The following is a 21131-nucleotide window of genomic DNA, read 5'->3' on the forward strand; positions in this document are numbered from 1 at the left end:
GTCAAGGCAGGACTATTCAAGAATAAAATATTTTTGCCAAAGAAAAATATTTTTCTTATAATATCTGTTAAGTCTACCATATTATTGTGTTTTTAAATGTACAATAATGTTAATGTCAGCATGCTTATGAGCATAAGAATTCTGTATTTTTAAAAGTACCACATGTTATAGACAAAAGTATAGATACTGCCCAGAAGGGAAATAAATATGTACCTATACAAATCACAGTTTAAGATGTTTGACTCAAATTGGTGCTAAAAATGATCTTAATATTTTCCTATCACAAAAATGTTCAGTGTAAGTATGGGATAAGTTTGTATCAGATCCTTGAGTCATTAGGAATACATTTTATGATATGACTCATCTAACATCCTCAAAATACTTGCCAGTTCTGTGTTCTCACGCATAAGGTGACTTTCATAATCTGCACCTTCAAAATGTATTGTCCAAGTACCTGGTGAACATGTGTGAGGAATTAATCTGCAAAATCCTGGGGAGAAAACAAGCAAATTATAAAGTAGAAAAAGCACATCACTCAAGACACATGATCTTCACCAAGGGAAGCAAGACAGATATAAGTGCTTACTATCTAATGATAATATTTTTCTTTATACCTTATTCACTCTAAACTGAATTACCAATTAAAATAATATATTTGTTTTGATCCAAAAAGATTCCAGCAACAAAGTAAAAAGTAAAATCTAGTCTCTTTCTCCTGTGTCCCCAAAGAACTTTTTTCTTACTTCCGTAAGAAATCATTGAATTATCTTGTAATTACTTCTTTGCCGAATTCTTTCCCACTGGACTAGGAAGACCCTCAATTACATTCTGAATATCTATTTAGTAAAGAAAAGGAATGATGAAGGAAACCAGAGAATGACACAGACATGGCTATCTGTCTATCTCATCTGACACTGTACTAAATGACATTATTTAACTTGTTCAATTCTGTGCTCAGGTATGCCCCTTCTCACTACTCCAAATTTCTTCTGAGTTAATACTCATTTAAGTTTGTTACAAATAAATTTTAGAATTATTCAATGTTTTAAAGATATTTTTGTTATTTTCATTAGAGAAAAATATTTTAACTCAAAACACATCACCCTTCATTTAATCAAATCTTATTTTCTATTTTTCTACAAAGTTGCACCAAACAGGCATTGAGTGATTCTAAAGCTTCCTCCAAAGCTGCTGTGGTCCTCTTCCAGAGGCAGCCTGCACTAAGAGAGAAAATACTTGTATTGTGTATGTCAACAGGCGGCTCTGCCTCACCTACACTAGGAAAGACCTTGTCAACTCTCGTGTTTCATCAGTAGGGTAATGTGGACTGCTACTGTTTGGACACTTACAGCAAGTTTATCTGTGGTAGAGGGAAAAGGAGATATCAAAAGTACATTTAGTTAAAAAAGGATATAAAGTAATTTTATTTTTTTAAACAAAAATCAGCTTCAATCCAGTTTCATTAAAATATAACTCTAATTTGTCTTCACTGCCTATGTTTTAGGGTATTATGAATTTATCAAGATTTTGAAATATCAATTAAAAATTATGATCTTATTTATTTATTTATTTTTTTATACTGGGGATTAAACTCAGGACCTTGCACTTACAAGGCAGGTGCAATGCCACTGAGCTAAATCCCTGGCCCATGATCTTAATTTTTCAATTGTCTGGTTTCCTTATAAGTTCCACACCATGGTGCTAATGGAGACTTTGCTTTATGAGAGCTTAAGGAATGCATCTCGGTCCAGGTACAAGTCCAGGCTAATTATGTAGTCTTCTCTCACAGGACTGCATTGTATGAAAAAACAAAAGGAAGGTAGAGTACATAGTAGTTCTTTAATCAGCTTACAAAGAACAGAGCATGAAGAATTAAGAATGCTGAAGTCATAAAATATCCAACTCTTTGTAATTCTTTTAAAGGCATCCGGGCACTAGGCTGTACGTATTATAATTATCTAACACATACGAAGTCATGTAGTGAAGCCAAGATTATGACGAACTATCACCTATGTCCTAAAATTATTCACTCAAGATAACCTGAGGGGAAATCCCAAAGAAAATTTAATCAAGGCCTCATTATTTCCACATTTACAAGTACTGCTTCACAGTACGTATGACCAAACTGGTACTTGCTGCACATTATAAATTATATACGTTTGCAAAATACTAGTAAATTAGTCTCCCTGCTTGCTTACTGACAAGGCATTAAAGGCCCACATGGATGTGGGGAGAGTGAGAAAGGCCAACCAAGTGCATACTCTGGGAGCACACCCTCAACTGTGAGGAGGGAGTCCTTGCCCTACCTGTGCATCAGCAACCTGGGAACTGGCTCCATGCTCACTCTTCAGGGAAAGCATCTGGAAGCTTGACCCCTTTCAAGTGCAAGCAACAATACAGTAACAGAGGTAGGCAACACTGATGGCTATTCTCAGGGAAAGCGAACCAAGTATCACGATGGGGCTAAGGTTTTCCAGATGAGCGGGGATCTGGTTAGAATTTAAGAAAACCACTAATAGCGGGGAAGGGTCAGCAGGAGCCGAGAGTAGACACGGGTACAGCAGACACAGTAGTTTATTTTGACCCTAAAAGTCACAGGTGAAGGGTTCTTAGCAGGGCACAGAGCCATAAATAACCCTAGTTTTAAATGAGCTGATGGCAGTAGAGTCAAAAAGCAGAAGAGCAGGAGCTGGGTGAGGGGACTATCAGACGGTGGCATGGCTGATGCAAATGGGGTGCAAGTAGGGAAGTAGAAGGGCTGGATGTGGTGTCTGCAGTGCTGGTATGTCGGGCACACAGAAAGGTACCTCTAAGCAGCCTGTGGCAGCTGAGTACCTGCCACTACCGAACATATGTTCGGAGGTGGGGCCAGTGCACTCCAGCAGGACCACACTGCAGCCCTGCCCTTCTTCCTTTCCTCCTGGGCACACATGGGCTCTCCCTTGCCTGCACCTGCTCCCCTCTCTTCATCCTTCATAGCCTTACAGGCTTCATCTCTGCCGACCCCACCCTTGTTCCTCTGAGGATGAGGAAACATGAGAGCTGAGCAAATATGTTTCAAGAGAAGTCACTGCTCTAAGATGAACTTCTAAAAAACTATCAAAAACTATGAGACATATTTAAAGATACAAAAATATATTTATTGTGGTAAGCAAACTATTTACTGAAGGTAAAAATCATACTCATTAAATTTAACTGCCTATGAACAGAACACCTTAACTTCAGTAACTCTTGTTATTGTTTAAATAGACCCCTACATTTTGAGTCTGTTCTACTCATCTGAGATAATTCCCACATTATAAAAAACATACCAGAGCATAATTAAAATGTGGTCTAATTCAAGAGCTTATACTTAAGGAGTAATAGTAGTGTTTTCAAAATCCATATGCGCCAGAAAGACTATGCAGCAAGTCTTAGTGGTTAGGAAAATGTCTGAGATGTATGTTATCTTGGTTGTGCCGAATAAGCTCTTCCATATGGAAAAGTGTAGTGTGTGGTTCACAGGGCATGCCGGCCAGGTAGCATGACCCAGCAGTGGCAGCAGGGTGGCAGCACCACACTGGTCCTCAGAGTTCTTATCCCAAGGGCAACCCTTCTGATCCTTAATCTGCTCATGCTGCATATATGGCAGGGCTGGTTGGGAAATGAGTCTTTGCCATTTTCCACTGCTCTGCAAGCCTGCCATATACACACCTACACCCACACAAAGGTCTCAGGTTGGTCCAAGGGGGTAAACCAACTTACTAGGTTAATGGAATGCCAGGAAAGAGGAGCAGTCAAAAGTCCAGGCAGAAGATACCACCAGGACACCCAGTAGGCAAAGCAGATGCTGTGCCCAACACACCCAAAGGCTGTGTCTTGAACTGTTTGAGCCTACATTACAGGGAAATGCTTCTCAAGTCATAGGAAGTGATTATTCAAATGACACAGGTGCTCTCCCACTGAGTGGACTGTTAGATAGCAAATGAAAGGCTGACTTCAACCTGGGCCACAACTTAGATTCAGGTGTGGTAAAAAACATTTACCTCTCTGGCACAGAGGGTCTAAAAACTCTTGTAAACCATTTGGAATGTTTCTGACAACATCACAGGAATAGCCATCTTCTGGCAAAAGAAAAGGCAGCTGTAGGTCAGGATCTTCCTCCAGCTGCACATCCCTCCCATCACTGCGGGCTAGCTCATCAGCTGTGTTTTCAGCAACAGCCACCACATTTTCTATAAGATCCTGTTGGAACACAAGCACTAAGTCACAAAGACATGCTTGACTGAAGCATACATTCAGCAATATTCAAAAATATTCGAAGTCACTACAGCACATTTAGACGTGCATAGATGCAGGGCTATGGTGGAGGCAAACTGATTCAATACACTCAGAACACACATGCAAGATGAGCATGTTTTAAATATGAAACAAGACAGTAATTATTAATGCCCAATTACTTACTTATAGCTTTACATAAAAATGTTCAATAACAAGAAAATGTTTTTCTCTTTTCCAAAATAGTCATTTCTTTGTACAATTCTTGAACATCTTTATTAATGTTATTAAAACTATTTTTGTTGATTAATGACAAAGGAAAAGCTTACATGTTGATAAATATAAAAAACTAGGACAAAATATTTACACAGCATTTCTCCTTCTTTGGAAACGTCAACAGACAGAAGGTATTTCTAATTATGGGCTTATGGGTGATTTGCTTGAAAACATGTCACTGAAATATGCTAAACATACAGAAAAGTTCAAAATCCTAACTGTACAGCTCAGTGAAATGAGGATACAAGCTCAACTACCATGTCTACCTGCACTCCATGAATGAACACTGACCACCAGAAGCATGCCTCATTCCCCACTACCACTCTTACTTTTCAAAGAGAATGGCTACCTAAGGTTTCTAACACTACGGACTGTTATCTGTTCTTGAAGTGCATACAGACATATGCATATTTACATACTATGCATATGGCTTTGCTTGTGTTATGTCATAAATTCATCAAGCTGTGTGACCAAGGTTCACTGTTTCTCACTGTAGTTTATTATTCCTTTGTATGACTGACATGATTTATGGATCCACTGTATTGCTTGTTGACAGTGATTTCCAGTTTGGGGAATCGTGTGCCTGTCAGCTTATGTAGACCTCAGGCTCTTATGGTAGATATCTGCAGCATGTCTCTCAGTACAAATAGCCAATGGTGCTAGATATTATGAAATGGGTTTCTTACCCTCCATTCCTTCCAGTGTGCAGGAGACATGCCCAAATCTAGACTCTCTTCTGGGTTAAGATTGGATTTTACTATCAGCCACCTCTGTACAAGGTTTGTGGCCACACACTGGAGGTCACATGCTGCTGTTGTTGATGCTAAAGTGCAGACCTGACAGTGCTATAAGAGAATCTTTGTGGCCATGGCAGCAGCTTTGGCCCTGTGGTACTTACACTGGCAGATACCCGAACTCCACAGTTTAGGGCCAACCTCCCAACTTTATTTCTTCTGGTTCTTCCAGTGATTTCCCAAAAAGCAGTTACTTAGGTTAAATCATTTTCTAATTAGATTGCATGTGCAATTTCTGTTCCTTGCACTGAATTCCTTCTCAGATATCATTAGCAAAATGACCTCATTATTTAAAATAAGCTAACTTATTAAAATAAATTATTAAAAAATTTTTCCTTTTTAAAAAAATGTCCCTGTCCAAATATGCCCACACTCTCTGGTAATATAGTAACATCCACTTACTGTTGGGATAAAAGGCTCATCGGGTGCACAGTGATAATTTTGCAATAAGGCTTGAAGTTGCAGTGAGTTTAACTTAAAACAGGTACTGTTTATATTTGGAATATCTTCCGGTGCATACTTATCCATGGTAAGCAAAGTGGTTGCCTTTCAAAAGAATAAGTGACATAAAATATTTAAAAGTACAATACTGCACAAACGAATATCCTTTGGGGCTAGGGTTGTAGCTCAGTGGTAGCACATGCTTAGTATGCACAAGGCCTTGGGTTCAAATTCCCATTGCCAAAATAAGTCTTCTACATAATATGCTTAAAGCTAACAACTTGCTAATTTCGACACATGGGATATTTATACAGACACAGTTTTAAATTAAACTAAATATTGATTTTTTTAAAGGCTTTTAGATGCCCTTTAGATTTCACTACATAGATTTAACTATTAATGTTCATAAAGAATTTTTAAAATTCCCTTCAGTTTACACATTTATATAATGATTCAGATAATCAATTACAAGGAGATGCTAATTTCTTTATAATTTTTTTTCCCAGTACCGAGGATCAAACTCAAGACCTCGTGCTTGCCAGGCAGGTGCGGTGCCACTGAGCTATATCCCTGGCCCATATAATGACTTTTCATAACTAGCAATCTAGGCTATGTACCAAATTTCTTCATAGGCAATAAAGAAATCAAAAACAAAGTTAAATAATAAATTAAAATAACAAAAAAAATTATCCTGTGGTTTAAGTTATAGATAACTCACTTCCTGAAATTCAAAATACCAGTTCCTAATCTTAGGTAACTTAAAAATTCTCTTAGAAGTGGCTAAGACAACAGGATATGATTTAGCTTATATTCTTCATAGTTAATTGCTCACTGTTAAACTGGTATTTATCATAACAGTATGGAGCTTTCTGAAATATGCCTTACTGATCTCAACAAAAAAGGATCCTTTAAGGATACTTATACAGTACTGGTATCTATTAAAGCTGAACTGTGTCCTTCAAAATTCCTATGTTGGAGGATTAACTCCCAGGACCTCAGAAAATACCTCATTGAGACATGGTCATTAGAAAGGTAGTCAAGTTGAGATGAGCTTACTAGGTCAAGTACTGTGAGTGTGCTTATACAAAGTGGACACTGGGACAGACACACACACAAGGAGACTGCCATGGAGAGATGGAGGTAGAGACCAGGATGAGGCATCCACCAAAGTCTGTCTGTAAGTCCCCTGAAACTAGGGGAGAGACTTAGAACAGATTCTCTCTCATGGCCTTCAGAAGAAACCAGCCCTTCTAATGCCTTGATTTAAACTTCTGGCCTCCAGAACTGGGAGAAATTTCTATTAAGCCACTCAATCTGTGTGCTGTTATGGTGGCTCAGATACAGACACACATCACAATTTCCCTATTTATACATGTGAAAAAATCCCTAAAAGAGGGTTCTGAGGTTTTGCTGCATCTAAATTCCTGCCCGCCATAAATCTGACACATTTACTATAAAGTACATTACTGGTGGGGTGGGAATCATGTACACAAACCTGTACAATTCTGCTCAAGTGACAATCAGCTGCCAGCTCTAGCCCCTGCTTCTCTGCCCAAGCTTCAATATGTCCCAACTGCTGGCGGATAATTGCTCCCCAGTAGTGGGAACACAGCCCCGAATCTGGGTCAGTCACCAATCTGTTGAACAGCCACATATTGATAAAGTGGAACAGCTGCGAGAAAAGCTGGATGGTCAGAGCAGCATTGACTCTGCAGCGCCGCAGCAAAGACATGGCTCCCGTGAGTGTGTGCAGCACATCATCTGTCAGGACACGGACGAAAAGACAGGGGCCACATATCATCCAAGAACCTTCTGTGTTATACCAAATTTAGAAAATGGAAGCTATGTTAATAACTGCCATGCATTCACTTCAAAATACCAGTTTCTTTCAGACAGGGTTCGGTGACATGACATACTAAAAATGAGAACTATTCATAAACAAAACAAATTGCAGTTAAAAGTTACTATTTTTAAGACTGGCAAGTCCAATAAGACCTCTCATTTATTTAAAAATTACACACCTTACATATAAGAAACATTAAGATGAAGTTAAATATGAAGGAGGAGAGAGGGAGGGAAGAAAGGAGGGAGACAGATAAAGAATATCCTAACCTATTTTAGGTCTCTGCAGACTGTTCTCTTCAGGGTCATCCAGAAAGGCTGGCATGTAATTATTAAGTTCTGATTGAAGACAATGAACCAAGTATCTGAAAAAAATGTGAACAATTATAATAATCTCAGCACAATACACTGCTACTGTAGACATGTTATCATATATCAAACAATCTGTATTCTTTTTTTGTTTTTGGTACCAGGGATTGAACTGGGGTCCTTGTGTTTATAAGGTAGGCGGAGGAACCACTGAGCTAAATCCCCAGCCCAACAATCTGTATTCTTTATTAATATTTTCCATTTTTAAAGACACAAGGATTATAATCTCAGGATCCTTAAAACATGGCTCATTTAATTCAATATTCTTTTTTTAGTATTTTTTAGTTTGGGATTGATCGAACTTGGGTCCTTGCGCTTGCAAGGCAAGCAGTGGGAACCACTGAGCTAAATCCATGGCCCTGAATTCAATATTCTTAAGTCAACACATTTTACTTATGTTTCTTGATATATCTTCAGTTAAGGTAAGTAAAAACTTTATTAATTTTGAAAACTATGTAAGAAAATGTATGATTTAACTCGTCAGAACAGTGTCATCTTTTAAACATGTGTTCCTTACTTAAACGCCATCTGAACCAAGTGAGCTAAGACATCTTGGGCATCTAATGTGATTCGACTGAGGTCTCGGTCCTGCTTGATGAAATTGAGAAGTTCAGATGCATTTGCCATCCAGAAGGCCAGTGCCCCCGCAATATTCTTTTGCTTCTGTGAATAGAACACATTTCCATAAGCAACACAGGATAAAGTAAAATAATAAAACAAACAGGAATACTCCTGAAAAGCTGCCAAAGATAAACCAGTATGTTCCCATTTTCACCCAGGTATTTACCACAGATACCAGATACTTGCAAAGAAATTTGGGTGTATACAGTGCAGTGGAAAGCAACTACTGCAGCTGCTTTGTAGGTTTTACACACAGACAAGTGGGTCTCATTAGCTTCAATTAATGGAATGAGTGGAAAAATGGAGGTTTTAAATAATACAATACCGAATTGTAGACTATGCATTATCTGGTAATCTGTGCAGTATACACACATGTATCCATGGTTACCCCAGCCACCCTGATATTTGTAGTCACTGGCTAGGACACCATGCAACTCAGTATCAAATACTGATGTATTGTGTCCTCTCCCGACCACATGTGCAGGCCAGGCAACCTCAGATGAGATCCAAAGAAGAGGAACCAAGGATAAATAATAAAGAGAAGAAACAGAACTTTTGTCATTTCATATCCACACTGAAGTGCATTAAGCAGAAATTATGAAATGCTGATAAAAGTGGCACAGTCAAGAAGGTTTTTAGTACTGCATGTTTCAGTTGCTGAATGAGTGTTATGAGCTGTTCAGTCCAGTTGTTGTAGTATTGTATTTGACATGGAAGCAGCATGAGAAACTCAGCTAAGCCAACACAGCTAGGATCAGCTCCCAGCAGTATGTCCTACCTGATCAACCTGGTCTACTTCCTGGAGAAAAACAGACGAGGGGAAATCAAGCAGAACGAGAGAAAGAAACTTGTAAACAATCATGATAGTTTAAAAAAATCAAAACACTAATATGAAGGTACGACATGAACGTACAACATTTAGTTATGCTAGTCCCAAATTACATTTTCACTTATTGGTTCCGAAGCAGCTTTGGAAGTACATGACATAAAGGTTTAGTTTTACGCTCTTAACATTGGCATAAGTAAATTTTATAAATTTATCAATAAAGATGTTACAATAAAACACACATGAACAAACTAATCTCTTTAAAATATATGCAAAGAAAGGACTTCTAAGTGTCTTTTTAATGATACTGAGTGCTTACTACTTAAAGGTACATATGAGTCCATTCCCCTGAATTAATTAGAATGAAAGAGGCAAGAAGGACCAGTAAAAACCTCAAAAAAAGCTGAAAATTTATAAATGTATAAGGCACTCATACCTATACTAAAGAGAATAAATTAGTTTTTTGAAAATAAAATTTAAATTATTTTCTGCCAAAGTTTTTTAAGACTTCTCCAGTTGCATATAAATCCTAAATTTCAAATTTAAAAGACTTGTCCTAGTGGTGGTGACTGCCTTGTCTAGCAGACACCATCAAGGAAAGTCTCAAGGCAGTGTGTGGTGGAAATTTCCCAGTCTGAAGATGGGCTTGTAAATGCAAATGTGATGGGAGACAAACAATGATTCTGGAGTGATGAAAGGAAATTCATGCTTGTTCATAAAACAATGATACCAGAGTAACAAAAAGGTACCAGAGTAACAAAAAGGTATTCAAATAAAATGACGTTCCTTTTCCTAGTTTGACTAGAGCAATAATAACCCCACCAAACTAAGAATGTGACTTGTTAGAATGTTAAAAAAAGGGTATGTTTTGAAAAATTTTGTTTTTTTAAAACAATTCTGAGGGAATCAAAAGATCATTTTAGTTTCCCTCAAAGGATCATAGAAAGAGAAATACAACCAAGCCATTTACTCATATTACATTACTAGAGTTTTATAGCTGAGTAAGATCACTGGCAAATGTATTAGGAAGACTTAAAACATTTGTAAATTTATTTTTAAGGACTTTAAAGACTAATCTTCATATATGAAAAACTGCTATCCCAATTTTATCAACTGTAGATCTACAAAGTACTTAAAGGAATGAAATCACTCTACCTACACAATTTCCTGAAATTTCAAAATAGGCTTAACAAAGATTTCATCCTAAGTGAGAAATTCATCACGACGTCCATCATTCCTAGAGATAGGTCGACACTCTCAGAAGAAAAACAGTTACTATTGACATCTCAGTGGGCTCATTAGAAAGAAGCAAGTGCTTTCTATAACGATGAAAAAATTCTAAGGAGGTGGTTATCAGGATCCAAGGGAAGGTAAGATGTGTTTTACTTCAGGGCAATGAAAATGTTTTGGAGGTAGTGGTTGCACAACACTGTGAATGCATTAAATGCTATTCACATAAAAAATTTTATGAATTTAATTTCAATAAGTTATTAAGGACATTATAAGGAAATCCACAACAGTATCAACACTTTCTCAAAACCACTACTGCAGTCTTAAGTTTTTCTCATGATCATTATATTACCAAATACAGAATTTATCTTCACTTATTCTAAACTTTATAACAAAGAAAAAGAGTAACTTTCAACTTTTCACAGCTATACATTTTTATAATTTTTATATATACATACAACTTTTATTTTAGCAAAAAAATCTCAAAACAGAATCAAACATGTAACCAGATCAGATATGCTGCAGAACCTCCTTCACCACTCTAAATTACCATAAATATAGACCTGTTGGCTTTCTAGGCTGGAGCTTACCTGAATGACTCCTTCCATCATGCTCACCATCTTGTTGACGACAGCAATGACCTTGTGTGTGCGCTCTGTAGGACTGAGGTCAGGTCTGTGCTGGCTGGACAATACATACCGACATGCCATGTATAACACATATGTAGGGGACAACTTAAAATGAACTGTAGAGCTATTTGTGTAATTGATAATGGCAGATAAAAATGAATCTTCAGCTATAAAAAAATTTTAGAAAAGAAGAAAAAACACAGGAAAGTCATATGGCGAAAAGTAGAATAAGAAATAATTCAGTAACAACAGATTCTGAAATTACTCACAACTTTCCCTGAATTCAATGCTTGCAGGCAGTAACAGCTCAGGCCCAGCAGCATCCTGAGTTCTAAAGAAAGAAAGTTGACATTGCTGAAAGTAAGGCTAAGCAGCTAACAATGTCACTGACAACCTGTGTAGAGTTCTCCAATAACTTTATAATGTCTCGACACAGAGTTTCCAAATATAAATAATAAGTACCACATCCCTTGCCTTATACATTACCTAGTGAAAGATCTAGGTGAATGAACTGGGAGTGCTCTTTTCATAACTGTCCACAGAAGTTTAGATCCTTTAAGTGCAGGCTTCCATCAGGACAGCAGAACTGACACACGATTCTGGATACTAATGAGCATCTCATGTCTAGGACAGGGATCAAGCTGTCCAACAGCTGCTAGAGCTCAGGTAACAGCGAAGACACACCACTGAGACACCAAGAAAAATTAGCCATGGTGCATTGGAAGCTATGTCCTTACACTGGGAAGAAAAGTATTTTCCAAGGAGCTGGACAGCATTTGTCTTTGTCTGCTGACACAAAGCTGGACAAGATGACCCCTAAGGTTTCCTGCAGTCACTTAGTATTATCCTTTTCGAACACTCAGTGATGCATGCCTTAAACAGCAATTCTACTCATTTTTTCATTAGATCATGCAAATTTCAGGTATCTTTCATCAAAGAAAGCAGCAAAAAGTAGAAATCAAGAGGAACGATAATTTGAGTCCTTTCTAAGAACTAGCATTGTGCTAATTTTTATATATATCCAGGTATTCAGTATCAAATGAATTAAAAAGTTACAGACACTTCTGTTTCTGCAAGAAAGTTCTTCAAAAAGTGGACCCTCACACAATGGCAAGGTGTAAGGATGAGCACTGTTTTGTGAAAGTCCTCTTCCATTTATAAAGGTATACATATGTATATGTATGTGTGTGTGTGTGTGTGTGTGTGTGTGTGTGTGCAAGCATGTGCGCACGCATGCACCTGCTTGTCTAGCCAGGTAAAAACAATTGTGGTGTAACCACAGTCAAAAATAATCGAAAATGTCAGCTATGGTGGCACACATCTGTAATCCCAGCACTTGGGAGGCTAAGGTAGCAGACTGGGCTACCATAGTAAGTTCAAGGCCAGCCTGAACTACAAAGGACAACCCCATCTCAAAAAGCTAAAATCATTGAAAAGCCACTGCTAACCACCAACTTTTAAAAAATATGTAAGATAAATAATTAAAAATCCAGTTTAGATCACCTTATCTTAATGGATTTATATTTTTCTCAGTGGGTACTGCTCAGTTTAAATATCTTTTCACTTAGACAAGATGAAAGCCATTAAAGTATCAAGCTATGTTAGTTTGCTACTAGCTATAATTTATGTATAATATTTACCTAAAGCCAAGCAAACAGACAAGTAATTAGCTTCTTTAACATTTCAACACCATTATCATTTTAATGAAACTTTATAATAGAGATGATCAGAAAAAGTCAAAAACTCTGTCTTTGAACAAATAAAAACAACAACAAAAGACAAAAAACATGTTTTGCCCTTGTGAAAAATGAACAGTGGGGATAATGATGACTTACACTGGAATAGAAATATCCACTAAGTTAAACATAGATTCAAATCAAACTCAGGTTAGTGGGTGTTCAAATACCCTTTGTATCTGGTGAGAAAGAAAGTTAGTTGAAAGACAGCTGTCAGGATACCCAAAGCATAATTAGTTTCTAGTGACTTAAAGTAACAGTCAACTGTCACTTGCCACAGTGACACTTCAGTGGAGAAACCTTAAACAGCTGGAAATGGCCTTTCAGAAATAAATAACTCAATCATTGGTTCACTCACTGAATAAGTTAATAAAATAATGAGAAAGTTCTCCATAAATGAGAAAGAATGATTCAGGATAGATTTTCAATAGTTTACAGACTGGCTAACTAAAACAATTCTTTTCTAACAGCAAACAGTTTTCTTCCCTCCATCCTCATATTCTCCAGGCATCAAAAGACAAGTAAAGAGAAAGAAAATAATTTGAGTTCACACAAACTATTATAATCATCAAAAACAAAAGCAAAAATATTCTTTTTGTGAAATTATGGTCTTCAAAATTTATGTTTCAATTTATGATTTAATATTTGTATTTAACTCATTTACAAAAATAAAAATTCTGGGCCAGGGATTTAGCTCAGTGGTTCTGCTATCTGCCTCACAAGCACAAGTTCCTAAGTTCGATCCCTGGCACCAAAAAAATAAAAAAATAAAAATAAAAAAATAAAAATGCTTTTAGAAACAATAATAATTTAAGTACTCAATTATTTCAATGTATCTTATTGTTACATTTATAGATATCCAAATCACAATTAGGAAATTGTTTTCAATTTAATGCTTAGCAAATGAACCTGGATAACTTTAACCAATTATTTAATAGTTTTAATAAGTCTGGCGAAAATAAGGGATTCAAATTGAGACTGGTAAAAGAAAAAAATGACAAAAGTCACTTCAATTACTCAAAGGGAATTTTTCACGATTAAAATTAGTATTTTACATTAAAGCAGCTCAAATTTTATGACTACACCAATTAAATTAAGTATTGTTTATTTCAACATTCTACAATATGAAAAATAGTGAGATTGGGAAAAAAGATTCGTATACTTCATCCTGTTTTAAAAACAACAAAGCAGGCCAGAGATTTAGCTCAGTTGTTCCACCACTTGCCTTGCAAGGTCCTGCGTTTGATCCTCAGTACCCCCTCAATAAAAAAAAAAAGCCAAGGTAACATATTTATAGTTCAAATAAAACCTTTATGAAGTCTCTATAAAACAAACTACCGTTACCTTGCAAAACATTTAATTAAAAATGAGAATGTATTAACATACTATAAATTACATATACTTATTAACTTTACAAATCTTAAGTAAACTTTCCCCTTTCCCTTCTGGATTTATGTACTCCTTCAAACATCTAAGCTGAAAACTAGGATGACATTTCTCAATCACTTTATAAACAGAGGTACTCATTACAACAGTAATTTTCCATTCTGGAAATCTTATGCCATACCATCAAAAACAAGTACAGACACAGAAAGTAAGTTACTTTTTATGACATCTAATAAAATTCACATAGCCAACAAAATCTCACATAACGGCCAAAAATCCATAATAAAAATTAAAACCTGGCATTCTCTGATGAATCTATGTATTTAATAAATGACAGATATTAAAATCTTACAGTAAACAGTGCCCTCTGCTGGATGAGGAAAAATTACAACTGCCTCTCCATGGTCAGGGACTGAACTAGCAAGTGACATTAGGCATGCCACCTGCATCCACCAACCAGCTCAGTTACTGGATCTCTGACAGGTAAAGAGTCTGAAGAGGATCTACAGGGCAATGTTCCCAGTTCCATACTAATCAAACTTTAAATTTAAAGTCCCCCTTCCTTACCCAGTCCCCCTTCTTTCTTTTGAAATACAAAGGATTGAACCCAGAATTTCACACTGGACTACATTCCCCAGCTCAGTTTCATAAAGTTGCTAAGTTGCGCAGGCTGAGCGTGAACTTGTGATCGATCCTCTTGCCTTGGTCTCCCAGAGTGTTGAGATTACAGACCTGCAACTATAAGCCTGGCTGTCATACAGCATTTCCCTATTTCTGTCTGAGTGTGTCTAGGGCTCCAGAACAGAGGTACGCCTGTCAGCAACTAGAACTCATCACCTGTTGCTGAACTACCATGCTTAAAGCACTGACACTCCTTCTCAACATTTAATTTCAAAGGTCCAAGAACATATACAATTCTGATTAAGGTGACACATATTAAAATGTAAGGAAATAAAAGGGAAGTATTCTGCCCCCCAAACTAGGTAAGAACAATGCCAGAAGAAAAAAATAGAAGTTCATCCTTCACTAGTCTCAACAGGGAGACACACCACATCAGAGTATGCATGATGAGAGAATTCAGCCCTCCAAAATGCTGAAAAACTAGCACAAAGTCAGTATGGCTGTATTTTTAAGCATGTAAGAATTTCTTCTAAAAATTGGTGAAATAACTAGTTTCTTCTAAATACAAAAATTGTCAAAATATTAAGATTCCATTAAAACTCCTTTCTCCAAGTGTTGTCACAGAGCAGCAAGTTTGGAAGAGCAATACTATAACTCAGTATGTCTTCTATCAACCTGCTAACAATGACATATAAGTGAGGGGCACAATTACTGATAAAGCATTTTTAACTCAATAAATACTCAGAAAACACTTATTTTATTGCAGATACTATGACAATGTCAGCTGAACCTTCACAAATTTAGTAATCTTTGCTACAAACCCTCTTTAGGAATGTTTGGACCACCGTCACATTTAAAGCTGCAACATTCCCTACCTGCTTTCTTGCCTGCGATAGTCCTGCTGCTGATCCACACGGATCATTGGCTTCACCATCCCTCGCTCAGCTGTGCTGGAGACAGATGATATCCTGTCGCTGTCCAGTCTAGTGGTACTCTGTGTGAGTGAAAAATAACGAATCACAATGCCAAACAAGCTTTATACTAGGCACTGCAGGCAGATATCTGACACAGGTTTGCCACACAGGGAAGCTGAGGGCAAGACCAGAAAGTACTGCATTCCTGCTGAGGATGCTGTGTCCATGGTGGCATGGCAAAACCATTAAAAGACTAACATGAATTACACAATCACTTTTATTTTCAAAGAACTAGGAGTCAGCTATAAAACACAGGCAAACTAAAGTAGTACAAGCACTATGATTTTTCAGAGAAGAATAACGACAGTGATTATACTCCCAAAAGTTCTTTTGGTGAGGGGTACTGGGGATCAAACTCATAACTTTCTGCTTGCGAGGCAGGTGGCAAAACTGCTGAGCTAAATTCCTGGCCCTACAAAAGTTCTTTTAAAGTCAAATCTTTTAAAGTCAGAGCTGAGAGAGTATGTACAATGAACTGGAGTCTTCTGCTTATCAGTCTTGGGAATTCTACTTGATAGGATAGTAGCTAATGAATTCAATACAGAAAATGGTTTATATCCTGGTCATTATCAACAAAAATGAAAAACACATAGTGACCCAAGAGAGTATTATGTAGTACTTCTAAACTGTACACATTTCAAGTAATTAGGCAAAAATGTTATTACCTATATTAAGAACACCATCAAAACATTTTAATGAATGTTCTATGTACTAAAACTCTCTGTAGCAAAATTTCTTATAAGAAATTGACCATGAAGTTCAATCCAAAAAGAAAAAGAAAAAGAAATTGACCATAAGAAACTAAACACTATCCATACCGTCTACCCAAAAATTAACATTGAGCTTTACATATTTTTCAGTTTCTTTCCATAAAGGAGGTGATACAACTAATTTTCAAAGAAGACTCTTTTGCGTATAAGCATCTTACTTATAGAAGCATAATGGATATATAATATTTTGATTATTCATGATAGGTGATCAAGCCAATGCTCTACTGTGCTATTTAAAATGTTATCAGTATAAAGAATACTGTGACATCAATTCCTACAAATATATATATACATTCACACACATTCATATACAATTAGATAAAATACATTCATACATTAAAACTGCTTGGTTAAGGGGTGGCATTATTATTTAGACTATTAAAAAATCTTGCAACTATCTAGTAACAGTGCAATGAAGAAATAAATTAGGTATGTTTATATGCTTGCACATTATAAAATACTTTGTTTTGAAGTGACTTTTTAAAACATAAGACAATGCTCACAGAATAATGACTAAAGGAAGGAGGACAGATATGTACAGAGATATGGATCTATCCAGCTATATGGACACACTGTGTCAGTGAACAGGAGTCCAAACGTGTGTGGAGAGAGAGATGAACAGCTGTGTGGAATAGGTCAGTGAATAGTAGCGTGACAGAAAGTTATGTATGTAGAGAGAGATCAGTCCAGCTGTGTGGATAAGTGTAAGTGAATGAGAGCCTAACAGAAATAAGTCTGCAGAGACAGAGAAACATCTACCCAACTATGTGGTCACGTATCACTAACAGAAGCAGGACAGAATGGTGTGTGCAGAGAATGAGAGATCTAGGCAGCTATGTGAAGCGGGTGGGGGACCCATCCAACTGTTAAGAACAGGTGCAGAACAGAAAACTATCCAGCTGTGTGGACATGTGGCAGTGAACAGGAGCTGCACAGAAGGTGTATGGGGCAGTACATCTATTCCTCTATGAGGACATGTGTCAGTGAACAAACATAAGACACGGTTCAAGGAAGGGTTTAACAAATGTTAATAGAGGTTAGCTATTGCTTATCACGAATGATTTTTCAGTTTATATTTTTACTTCTATTTAACAAGTGTATGCTTTTTTGTTGTTGGTGGTGGTGGTGTTGTTTTTGCGCACCAGCTCTACTCAGCTACAAGAGTACTCAATGCATTAGGTTCTGCTGAGACTAAGAGCCAGGCACTTTTCTAAGTACTAGAGGCAAAGCAATGATCTGTGAAGCAGGATCTGAGTCCAGGGTTCACATTCCATTCAGTCAATAAATAGAACAGACATCAGATGATAATAAAGGATACTCCAAGAACTTAAATTCAGCAATGTTACTGGACACTTGTGGATGACCTCTTCAGAACAGCTGGCTCGGACAAGGTACTACTGTGTGAAAACAAAGGGCAAGAGCAAGCACACAGTACAAAAGGGGCTTCGTGTGGGAGAGGCGGACACAGGCAGGGACAGAAGGCCCTGAGGCCTGAGTCCCAACAGAGCTGGTGCTAGATGAGACACACCAGGTGGGAGGACCTGTGAAGCTAGGAGGAAAACTGGTGGAAAGCCTACCGGGGACTTTACAAGCAGAGCACCAAAAGATTCAAATGCACATTTTTAAAATGAGAGAAAACAGCAAAGCATCAAGGTGAACACCTATAACCCCAGCTATTTGGGAGGCTGAGGATGTAGCTCAATGGAAGAGTGCATGCCTAGCATACACATGGCCCTGGGTAGACCCCCAGTACCACATGGGAGGAAGGGTGAATGTGAGAGGACAAAGGGCAGAAAAGGGGATGCTATCCAGGAGGCTGTGTGACAATCATGACACAAGAACTGCACTGAAGCCAGCATGCATAGACCCTTCAGAGGAAAAGAAACAGAAACTGAGGCTAAACAAAGAAAAGGAATCAAGGGAAACTCAAGACAGGTTCCTGTGGAGTAAGGGTGTGGAGGATGTATCCTTTTAAAAGAAAGAGCAGGGAAGAAGTTAGTTTCAGAAAGAAAATTTAGTCTCGTCTTAGCCCCGCTATATATGAAATAATGTATCAGACATCCAAATTGATAGGATAAGCAAGCCTCAAGCAGTTTAAGTTTGGAAAGGTCAGGGCCAAAGCTGCAATTAGAAAGCAATGAACATCAGGTGGTGTGAAATTAGGCAACAGGACAAAGTCACCACACACAGAAGAGAAGGGGCCCTCCAACTTGAAGAAGCCAACTGTATGGGGAAGAGGTATCCACAATGAGACAACTGTATGGTAGGGGAAGAAGCAGGACAGCAGTACCCTGGAAGCCAGAACAAAGTGTGCCACATTGTGATGGCATGGCTAAAGAGTATTGTGACAAGTAGGACACCGAAAACAGAAACATCTGGCAATTGAGAAGACACCCACAATCCTTTTGTAGGGGCAAAAGTCAGTATAGACTAAAGGATGTGAAGTTAGGAAGTGGGCACAGTCACTACAAATGACTTTTTCAAGAACTGTTTTGTAAATGAGAGTAGACAAGTGAGGTCAACAGCTGACAGTATGCAGTACTATAGGTTTTTAAAAGATCCTGGTGCATGTCTTGATACTGATTAGACAACTCAAGATTCTGCTGCCTTGTGAACTCCAATGAACTACATCTTGAGGGACCCTCTTCCCCTTGAATCTGGGTGAGCCTGAGATTACTTCAACCAAGGCAAGGCAGAGAAACTGATGCTACACCAGCCCAAGCCTTAGGAAGCTCAGAGGCTCAAGGTTCTTGTGAGGTATCACACAACTAAGACTTCTGGCTGACTGTGGGGTGGAAGGACCATCGAGGGAACCTGACAACGGAGGCAGCTGGGTTATCCTAGTATGGTCTGGAGACTGAGTGATCTGCTAGCTGAATGCAGCCATATAAGTGACCAGCAGAAAGACAAGCAAATCAACTACCCCAGGAAGCTCAAAGCAGACCACAATCTTGTACATAAATAAGTGGGCTGTTGTTTTAGCCCACTAAGCTCTGGAGGGTTTGTTAGCATAAAACCAAGTGAGGAAAGATGAACTGACTACCCCAGAACTAAGAATAACTGTAGGGGGACAGTGTCTGAGGACACCCAGATAATAAGCTAGCCCTGACGCTGAGGCTAGATAAGAGCAGACCTGTTTTCAGGTGGAATCTGGCCTAGGAGGGCTGTTGTAGCTTCTTATCTAGATGCCCCCACCCCAAAGCCTCATGTGGTCATAGGTGGGGCTTTTCAGAGATGAATGGATCAAGGGTGTGTGATGCTGAGATTAATGATGTGCTACTGGGATTAAAGGTGCCCCACCCTGGGTTTGGGTGGCACCAATCAATAAATTTATAGCCTTGACAGAATATAAAAGAACAGGAAGGACGCTTCTGATGTTTCCCTGATGCTGCTATTTGCTGCTTGCTGTCTTCTGCCTGCCATGACACAAACTGTTTCTCTTCTGTAATACTCCTCTGCCATGCTATCCTGCCTTAGAGGCAGCTGATTATGGACTGAAACCTCAAAAAAATGTGAGCTGAAATAAACCTTTTCTTCTTTAATTTTAGTTGTCAGGTGGTATTTTATCTCAGTAATGAGAAGAGTAACTAAGACAAAGGCTAACCCCATGCCAGTGAAGCCTAGAAAATGTGTGCTGCATATGGAGGAGAAAGCACAATGTCCTGGCTGAGGGAAAAAGGAACAAACAGCCTCATATCTCTCCTTTACATGTCTCCAAGAGATACACCACAGAGTGGTACAACTCATGGTGGGCCACTGTATTATATAGGAGAGTCATGAGTATTTTACCTGTGTATCTGTACTCAGTATTTTACAATGTTAAACACACAGGCCAATCAGGTCATAAATATATAAATTACCTACCCTGCTTGTTGGCAATGCTGCTCCACTGTGAACATCTCCTCCCAAATCAAAGGTTGTCTCCTGAACAGTTCTGTCAAGATTAACAAAAACAAAAACAAACAAACAAAAAATTAACTTTCAACCAATAGGACAAAGTCTCTTCTAACATAAAACCCAGGAAACCATTAAGCTAAATATACCAGTGTTCAAAGATCATCCAGAAATCGCTCTACAGCTGAGCACAGTGGCACATGTCTGTAATCCTAGCTACTAAGGAGGAGGATCTTCCAAGCCTGGAAAATTTAGCAAGATCTTGTCTCAAAATAAAAAGCTGATCATGTAGCTCAGTGGTAGAGTGCTTGCTTGCCTAGGCAGTTTTGGGTTCAATTCCCAGCATCACATTAAAAAAAAACAAAACAAAACATTAACAGGGCTGGGGATTTAGCTCAGCGGTTCGGTGGACTGCCTTGCAAGCGCAAGGACCCGAGTTCAATTCCAGCACCAAAAAAAAAAAAA

At 38.1% G+C, this 21131-nt stretch overlaps 1 protein-coding gene across 19 annotated transcripts in view; it reads right to left on the minus strand.

Annotated features, from left to right (window-relative positions):
- The window catches only part of Afdn (afadin, adherens junction formation factor), a 102983-nt gene that overhangs the window by 42683 nt on the left and 39169 nt on the right, over positions 1-21131 (minus strand). For 13 of the 19 annotated variants that reach the window (XM_010639415.2, XM_010639423.2, XM_010639455.2 and 10 more), the window contains 11 exons: positions 20637-20706; positions 15904-16022; positions 11555-11616; positions 11247-11452; positions 9379-9399; positions 8497-8642; positions 7881-7975; positions 7264-7529; positions 5730-5873; positions 4026-4224; positions 387-490 (listed from right to left, as the gene is read on the minus strand). In XM_010639415.2, the coding sequence (XP_010637717.1) occupies positions 387-490; positions 4026-4224; positions 5730-5873; positions 7264-7529; positions 7881-7975; positions 8497-8642; positions 9379-9399; positions 11247-11452; positions 11555-11616; positions 15904-16022; positions 20637-20706 (1432 nt within the window). The remainder of the gene's footprint in view (positions 1-386; positions 491-4025; positions 4225-5729; positions 5874-7263; positions 7530-7880; positions 7976-8496; positions 8643-9378; positions 9400-11246; positions 11453-11554; positions 11617-15903; positions 16023-20636; positions 20707-21131) is intronic. The other 6 variants (XM_010639477.2, XM_010639440.2, XM_010639487.2 and 3 more) reach the window with 1 other exon arrangement.

Source organism: Fukomys damarensis, unplaced genomic scaffold (genome assembly GCF_012274545.1).
Source record: "Fukomys damarensis isolate Sample0158 unplaced genomic scaffold, DMR_v1.0_HiC HiC_scaffold_14, whole genome shotgun sequence".
NCBI lineage: Eukaryota > Metazoa > Chordata > Mammalia > Rodentia > Bathyergidae > Fukomys > Fukomys damarensis.